Source organism: Haplochromis burtoni, unplaced genomic scaffold, assembly GCF_018398535.1.
Source record: "Haplochromis burtoni strain Fernald_Lab_line unplaced genomic scaffold, NCSU_Asbu1 Contig_44, whole genome shotgun sequence".
NCBI classification, from domain to species: Eukaryota; Metazoa; Chordata; class Actinopteri; order Cichliformes; family Cichlidae; genus Haplochromis; species Haplochromis burtoni.
The window spans coordinates 48,115-57,017 of NW_024582405.1; the positions used below are offsets into that span (position 1 = coordinate 48,115).

The 8,903-nt window shown below is 40.8% G+C and overlaps 1 protein-coding gene across 5 annotated transcripts in view; it reads left to right on the forward strand.

Moving 5' to 3' along the window:
- Nucleotides 1-5,669, forward strand: part of tbc1d30 (TBC1 domain family, member 30) — a 28,525-nt gene extending 22,856 nt beyond the window's left edge. For all 5 annotated transcript variants that reach the window (XM_005920987.3, XM_005920989.3, XM_005920990.3 and 2 more), the window contains one exon: nucleotides 1,077-5,669. In XM_005920987.3, the coding sequence (XP_005921049.1) occupies nucleotides 1,077-2,350 (1,274 nt within the window). In that variant the 3' untranslated portion in view covers nucleotides 2,351-5,669. The remainder of the gene's footprint in view (nucleotides 1-1,076) is intronic.
- Nucleotides 5,670-8,903: the final 3,234 nt, after the last annotated feature.

An 8,903-nucleotide genomic window follows, 5' to 3' on the forward strand; every position in this document is an offset into this window, starting at 1 on the left:
ATTTGACATCTTATATTGCTGCTTGGAATAGCTAAGTGTTTAAAAAATGTTAAAAAAAATTATTAAAATAGAAAACATGCAGTTATATACAATTTTTAAAACAATGATGGTTTCTGTATCAAATAATTATAAAAAATTAAAGTAAAAGTTGTTAAAATTGAGTGAAGGTTTAGTTATCTAGAGGAAATAAAAACAAATAATGGTTTAATCGGGTCTAAATAAGCTAATAAGACTTAACAGTAGATTTTTTTTGAGCTAACAGGAGCCGTCTTAACCTAACAGGAGAGAAAACTAGATATCTAGAAGAGCTAGCAGAAGCTAACTAAAGCTAACATGGCTAATGGAAAACTAAAAAGGGTTGAGTGGGGTTGACAGGGGCTAATGGTAGCTAATTGGAACAAATGTGAGCAGAAAATAGGTAAAAGAAGCTAGCAGAACTTATCTGAACCTAATAGTATTCAATATTAGTAATGGCAACAAATGAAAGCCTAAAAGAGCAACCGTACCTAGATGTCTAACAGTAGGTACCTGAAGCTAAAAGCGTATGTTTGAAGGTACCATGAGCTAATTGAAGCTAAAAGAAACTACTCAGAACTAACAATTATTTTTGAATGAACAGGTGTTGATGGTATCTTAATGTGGCTAGCTAAATTAATCTGGAGGTTATACGAGTTACTAAGAGCTAAAGGGAACTAACTAGGGCTAACAAAAGCTTAACATAACTATCTGGAGCAAAAATCAGGCTCTAGTTAGCTTTAGTTATCTTTGCTCATGTTATCTTGTTTGTTTTTTAATCTTCACCCCTAATTTTAATGGTGTTCATATAATGATAGCATGCAGCAGTCATGATTTGCACAGCAACAACAAAATTATGTTTAAGATTACAATTTATTTTATGCCTTAGTAGTTACTTTGGTCAGCTAAATAAATTGTTTCTCTGGTTAAAGGGCAAAGTAAAAATGTCTCATGGAATTCTGTCATTTTTATGCCTTCTTGGTAAGCTCAGAGAGCATCTGTTGTAAGCTTGTTTTAATACATTTTGTTTTATTCTCTCTGAACTGTCACCTCCCCTCCAGATAAGTGTCCTGCCACCCGTGTCCTGGCCTCACAGCTCAACCCTTCCAGTTCAGTGATAAACCATCTCCTCCTGGGCCGAAAACCACGTGGAGGTGCTCGAGGCTACAGACCCACTTCTGCTACAACGTCCATTTTACCAGGGGCCCGACCTAGTTCTCTGTTCCAGAGTCCGGTTCCTCCGGGTTCCCCAGCCAGGCAGCGCTGTAGCTCCCTGGCCTCAAATAGCACTGGATCTCCAGGAAGCTCCAGAGGAGGTGGAGGATCACCTTGGCGCGCTCATGTTCGGCAACATCGGAGGAATATAGCTAGGGCTAGAGCTCAGCTGGGATTTGGAGATTCAGAGGACAGGGAAGATGAAAAGGAGAAGGAAAAAAGAGAATCAGCAAAGTTGGAGGTTGAGGAGCAGGAGGAGAAACAGAGTGAGGAAAATAAATGGGATGATGAGCAGAAAGAGGCAAGCGACTCTTTTATACCTCTGTCTCCTGACTCCTCTGGTACGGGGTCAGCATGTGAAGAGGCTTTACAGGGTTCAGATGAGACTAAAGGAGCAGAAGTTGCAGATGTGGTAGTGCAGCTGGACTCCCTGACTCTAGAGAGTGAATCAAATCAAAGTTCTCCCAACGACCAAAACCCAGATACAGTACCCAAATTACCAGAGTTTAAACCTGCACCCCAAGTCCCTCTCCTCCCTCCACCGCCATCCTCCATCAGACATAAAGAGTCTGACTCATCAGAAAGACACGCTGGCTCTGTCAGATGCTTTTCTCCTCCTACTACTCCACCACCTCACCACTCCTCCAACTCCTGCATCTCTTCTTCATCACCTTCCACACCAAGCACACCCCACACTCCAACAGCTCCTTCTTCTCTTGATCAATCTTCCTCAGATTCTCCTACACTAACCTCCACTCCAAAACCCAACTCCACCTCCTCCTTACCACCTTCTTCATCAGCTAATTGCTTATCTGCGCTCTCTCCTCCTGCCTCCTCCACCTTTTACAAAACCTCCTCCCCCTCTACCCCCTCCCTTTCCTCTATCTCCTCATCTTCTAGATCCCAAGTCTCCTCTTCCCCGTCAACCCCGGGGCTCTCCTCCATTCCTAAACAGCAAGTCTTCTCCCCGTTCCCTTGTGTGAAGCAGCCCAGGAAGTCTGTCGCAGCCAGAAACCTGGGCCTCTATGGTCCCACCTCCAGAACTCCCACCGTCCACTTCCCTCAGCTCAGCCGCAACCTCAACCGCAGTAGTGCAGCCGGACTGACGGGCAGGCGATGAAAAGTCCTGACTGAACCATGTTGCCTCCTGCATATTAGGGAAAACACTTAATAATAATCGACAGTATAAGGTCTAAAAGATTGAAGCTCAGCTGTAGTTTAAGAAGTAACTAAGTGTTAACTTTGTTTGTTGGGGGGGGGGGGGATTCCCACTGCATTAGTACATTTGAGGAGCTTGGGACAGCATCCAGACCCTCACTGTGGCCTATGCAGGTCATTCTTGACCATAATGGATTTAAAAAAACAAAAAAAAAAAAAAACAACAACAAAAAAGATTTCCATGGGTAGAGGCTCCATCTGTTAAGTGTATACACATCTCTTCAGTAGCAGCTTGTTCTCCTGGACTGAAACGTGAAGATGCTGTGGTCAGATTCTTCCCTCTGGACTTCCTTGGACCATATTTACCAATACAGTGGAGTATCTTTTCCTATGAGTTTGCACAATAGCCATCCAGTTGTTTCTATGCCAAGTATTTAAAAATAATAAGTACACACGAAACATGACATACCTAAGAATTTCTGTAATGGAGAAATGAAAAGAACTGCCTAATGATGTCCTGAAGCACTTAACATTTTTGTTGTAATGTTAAAACCTGTGCATGTGTTTGTTTGTTTCTACCAGTCATCAAGAATGAATGAAGATCAGGGGCATTTTTTCTTAGTTTGTTTTGAAGGCTGTGTAAATTAAATTAATCTAAATATAAAAAGCATTTGTTCTGAAACTGGTTACTGGAATTGATGGGCTCTTGTTTTACAGTAGTTCCAAATGTGATGATTTATAAGGCAAAGGCAGAAACACTTATTGTGTCAGCACTTTGAATTTTGTCAGTACAAGTATTCAACCACAGGAATGCTTCTCACTGGGCTTTTACTGCAATGCAGCTGCCTAAATAAATGAGGATTCCAGCATGAGAAGCCACAGTACAGTTCTTATGATGTATGCTTATGACCTTTGAGAATTTTGAAGTTCTAATTCAGTTCAAGTCTCAGAAATCAACCCGATAAGTTGATACAAGTCAGACTTATACAAATAATCCAGACAGCATTTACTGCAGTGTGACAATCATTACACCGCTTAATAATGCTGCATCTGAAAGAGAAAAGGTTCTGATAGCTTATTTGTAATTTAGCCAAAACTTATAAAATATCCTCAGTTTTTGTGAAATTGGTTTATCTTGTGAAATGATTCTGGTTCCTTTCACGTATTTATGCACATATTATTCATTTTATATCGGTTTATGACAAAACTGCCAAATTCACAGACGTGTACTGCACTTCACTTGACATAAAGACATCCAGTTGTTCTGAATCTCTTATCTTGGATTTTCTGAGGAATATTTTTCATTGAGGCTTTCACAAGACTTATTCAAAGTTCAGAAGTGCATATATCTATTAAGTGCTTGAATTTGTTACCCCTGCCTGATTTATTGGCTGAGTTTTATTGTGGCTTAGATTGGAAACATTGGGAGACGGGCGTGTTTGTCAGCCTGAATGCATTTTAGATGCTGCTGCTTGTATCCTGAGGTATTATTAGTTCAGCTGATGCCTTCAGAAACACTGCATTATCCAGCTAATAGCCTGTAACAGCACCATCTATAAAACTCAGATGCCCCAATTGTCTCATGAATTCAGGAAAACAGGAAATGATGTATGCTTGCAGTCAGGTGAATGTTGTGTGCTTCTGTTTTTCATGCATTATCCAAGTTGGCCCAGAGGAGCACACTTTTTCTTTCATGGCGCAACTTTAAAAATAAACTTTTGCTTTTGTGATTTTAAATAAATAGCTTGCTATGCTTAGCTAACATTTAATTTAGCTAAGCCTACACATTTAATTTCAAATGTAACAAAAAGAACAAAAAGTGAGCTGGTTACGAATGTAGGACAAACAGCTGCACTATGATGTAATATGTGGAGAAGGATTCGTCATTAAATGTGATACGTTTAGCTCAGTCTAAAGCTGAGCTGCAGAAGAGCTGGCTTTAGAGCTTTAGGTTTCTCTCATTTTCTTATTTTTAAATCTTCATTGATGGAAGTTGTGCGTTGCACAGGGGGACAGATAAGAAAAAAGCCGTTAAAGCAAGCTGTTTTTAGCATTCCCACTCCATCCGCCCTGCCTGCAATCTCTTCTTCATTTCTCTTGTGCACAATCTCTTGGTTTGGGTGGTTGATACTAGGAATTTAAACTCATCTGCCTTCACTGTCTTTACTCCTTGCAGCTTCATCATTCCACCTCTCATTCACACACATGTATTCTGTCTCACTTATGTTCCTCTTTATTCCAGCGCATACCTCCACCTCTTCAGCCTCTTTTACAGCTGTTCTCTACTCTCAATAAAGACCAGTCTTGTCTGCAATCATCATAGACCATGCATACTCTTGCCTGAACTCATCTGTCAACCCGTCCATTACTGTTGGAAGCAAAAAGGGCCTATCTTGAATGTCTCTGTCACTTCTGCCAATAACATTCCCATATCTTCATCACTTTTATTGCCCCTCACTTCCTCCTTACCAATCCTCTTCCTTCATCTATCTTCTTCTTTAATTTTCTTCAGTAATCAGCTCCTTAAAGTACTCCTTCCAACTTAACACACTGTTAATTCATTTAGTATGTTTCTGTCTCTATCCTCATCCTAACCTGTTGCATATCCTTTCTAGTGTGATCTCTCTCTGCCTAGAAGTACAAGTCTTTTTCTCCTTCTTTATTGTCCAGCCTCACACACAGCTGCTGTTTTTATCCATAGTTGCAGAAATTTGTGAAATTGTTAGCATAATTAAGCAAATCCAGTAATCCACTGGAGACGCATGGATGGTTTTCCCTACTGAAATTTAAGTCTGAGCACCTGTCTGGGACCACAGGTGTGATCCAGAGTTCATCAGTTAATTCATTTAGTATGTTTCTGTCTCTATCCTCATCCTAACCTGCTGCACATCCTTCCTAGTGAGATCTCTCCATGATCTCTCTTTATCTCATTTAAAACTTTGAGTTTATTTTCTCATTTAAGTGTAAGGGGAAAAAAGCATTTGGCACAGCTGCTGTATCTGGTTTCCACGGTCACATTTTAAAATCATGAGTCTTTGCCGTAGTATCATGAAAACATCTGTCATTTCTGCATAGCATGTCATTTTCCCCCTGATTCTCTTGCCAACAAAAACACTGTATTTGGTTTCATGTGACGCAGCAGCTGTGTGTCGTATGTTGTGTATGATGTGTTAAAGGGATATGTTACCACGTACTGTACACCAAACTATCCTCAGTTACTGTAAAGAGTTTTGATGTAGTGTAATTTACACACTCCAAATAAAGAAGTACTGCGAGAACAAGAGGCGGCTCGGCTTTATTGAGACATTTTTTTTTTCCTTATTGGATGTTATTGTCATGAGAAAAAGAGAGTGCTGTGAAAAACAAGTACACAGCTAAGGCTTCCATAGAAGTTAAGAGCAGCCAGGTGCTGCTAATCAAATGGACTTGATTAACTAATCGTCAGCAGTAGTGATGGGCAGATGAAGCCCCATGAAGCACTGAAGCTTTTCATCCAATTGGTTCACCCCAACGCGAAGCTTCATGAAGCTTCATTTGCTCTAGCAGGACACCTACTGGACGTAAAAATAATAGCTGGCATGAATTTGAAGAGTGTGGCATTTTGCACACAGCCTGTAAATGTCAACAACAAAAGGAGTGTGTAAAACATGTATATTGTAGTGATGGCAGTATACTGTGTATATTTATAGTGGCAGTATGGGAAATGATTATTTGGAAATGCTTGAAATGGAAATGATCATTTACTGTGAGGTGAGGTGTGGTTGGGGTGTGGACAGTAGTTGTGCTTTTGTAACGTTGAGGTATGGACAGCTACACACTGAGGCTTTGAGCCTCAGTCCTGCCTGTTCACATTTTATTCTGTAAAAACTAAATTTTCACTGCTTTTATGACCTTTTTAGTGGGGAGAACATAGCTAGGATTTAATGATTTAACAAATCTTTTGAATCCTTTGTCCTCCACAATGCTAAATGGCTGGGAGTCCTCAATCACCATGCTGACCAGGTCTTCATCTATTTGAGATTGTTCTCCTGAGGAAAGACAATAAAGATAAAGCACAAATATAAATATCACACACGTAACTTATAACAGTTGTATAATATTGTTATATCATTTAGTAACATTACTGCATGCTATATTATCATTGCATTTGATGGCTCACCTGGTCTTGCTCCACAATCGGTGTCCCCCTTATTCTCATGCAAAGCTCTGTAGTGCCTAAGCATGGATGAGGTGTTGTTGTTATATCCCAGCTCCCTGGCACATAGCAAACACTTCACCTTGTACAAAAGTCAAGACAGCTCAACATAAATTGTATTGCACCATCAGTATTATGAAAATACATCTTCTGTAGAAATTTACATACCTTGTTGGGAGGAATAAGATCAAAATGTTCCCACACAGGGGAGGACATCCTCCTCTTCTTAGCTGGCTCCATTCTCTCCTGACTTTCTCTCCTCACTCTCATAAACCTCCAAACTGTCTCCAAACTCTCACTAACCGCAACTCTCCATCAAACACCCACATTTTGAATGAAGTCTGAGGGGTTTATATCGCTGTCATATCTCGCGGCAAAGTTCGAACCACTTCATGAACCAGTCACGTGGTACAGCCGGGCAGCGAGGCTTCGGACGTCATCATTTTCAGCTCCTCCCATAAATGAAGCAAGCCTCGATACGCGCATCGCGGAAACGCATTACTCGACACAAGCTTTGGAAGAATTGCCCCGCCCTGGTCCCCAAAACCATACACAAAGGGAAACCAATTTCTTGAAGCTTCGCGGAAACGCCCCCTCCATACTCGACACACGCTCCGAAGCCTCGATACAGAACGTCCCATCACTAGTCAGCAGGTGTGAGCAGCTTTTGCACTTGGTGGTCTGAAGTGTTTAGGTGTGTGTTAATGAAATACCACAGTCTTCTCAGGAGAGGATGGCCCAGCAGATTTACACCAAGGTCAGGCCATGTGTTGTTCAAAAAAAGCTGTAAAACCTGCATCTCAGAAATTAATTATCATGTTAAATGTTAAAGATTATGAACACGTATGGCTTGTTTGGAAAGTTTTGTAGAAAAAAAGCTGCTTTTGTCTAAAAATAAAATGTATTGCAAGCTGTAGGGTGCAAAGCCAATGGAACAGACCCACAAGACTTGTGGAATAATGTCCTTTGGACAGATGACAGATGTCCATAATGCACACTGCTATGTTTGGTGAAAACCAAACACAACGTATCAGCACAAACACCACCTACCTGTGGTGGAAGGGTGATGATTTATGCTCGTTTACAGGAACTGTGCACCTCACAGCCACTGAGTCACCCATAAAGTCTTCTTACCAAATTATTCTAGAGACAAATATGCAGTCATCTGCTTGACAGTTAAAGCTTGGCCTAAACTGGGTCATGCAGCAGGCCAGTGATCCCAAGTACAGCAGCAAATCTATAACAGAATGGCTGAAAAAGAAAAGAATCAAGGTGTTGCAATATCCAAGCCAAAGTCTAGACTTCAACCTGATTGAAATGCTGTGGTCAGACCTTAAAACAGCTGTGCATAAATGAATGGCTGCAAACCGCAGCGAAAACAAGCTAAAGTTTCTCCACAATAAGACTGATAATTATACAGAAAAGGATTATTTCAAGATCTTATCAATAAAGGTGGTTCTACAAGACTGAATCATAGGGGTTAGTTAGTTTTCCTCAGAACTGCATATGGGTTATGTTTAATTCTTGGCTCCTGTGAGTCAGTCATTTCTCAACCTTTGAGAAAGTATTTAAACAGACAATTATTCTCATGCCAGGCCGTAAGGCTATGTTGTTGCACTGGCTGCAGCTATCACTGAGAGGTAACAGCTCCCTGTTTAGAGGACAACCGTCTGTGCTAGGAGTTTGGGGGAGTGGTGGCTAAATAAGTCAGGTTCATCAGGCCATTGAGCTGTGTTTTGCATTTGGATTTGCTCTATCATTACTTAGGATTTCACTTGTTCATGAGGTTTAAGAAGAGGTTGTGATTTAGGGTTTTAAAAAAAACACCCTCAAAAATAATAAGGTGAGTCCCAGGTCTGTCTCAGGTCAGAACACAATATGTTAAGAGCTCAAGTGAGCCACACCAGCAGCCTTGACACAGCACCACTAACTGAAGTCCTTGGAATGACAATGGGATTTTTTTCCCCGCTCAAAGTGAATTTTGGCTAAACTTTCCAGGTGGCTACCTGCTGAAAAAAAGGTTTAGCAGAAGAACAGTCTCGTGTGTACTTGCAGGTGAAATATGAGACAAATAGATTTTGACTGTGAAACCTGCATGTATAATTGATTTGGTTGCACTTTTAAAAAAAAAACAAAAACATTTGTAATTTTACACTATGTGTGTGAGTGAGTGAGCGAGCATGGATCTCAGCACAACAACTACAAGATTAGCATCGGTTGCATTGCGTGCAGCTGCTTGTGCCAACACAAGGACCATCATCTACCCACTGCACCCGTGGTGTCACAGCTTTACAGTGAATCTGTGTTACCTTGTTTGAAC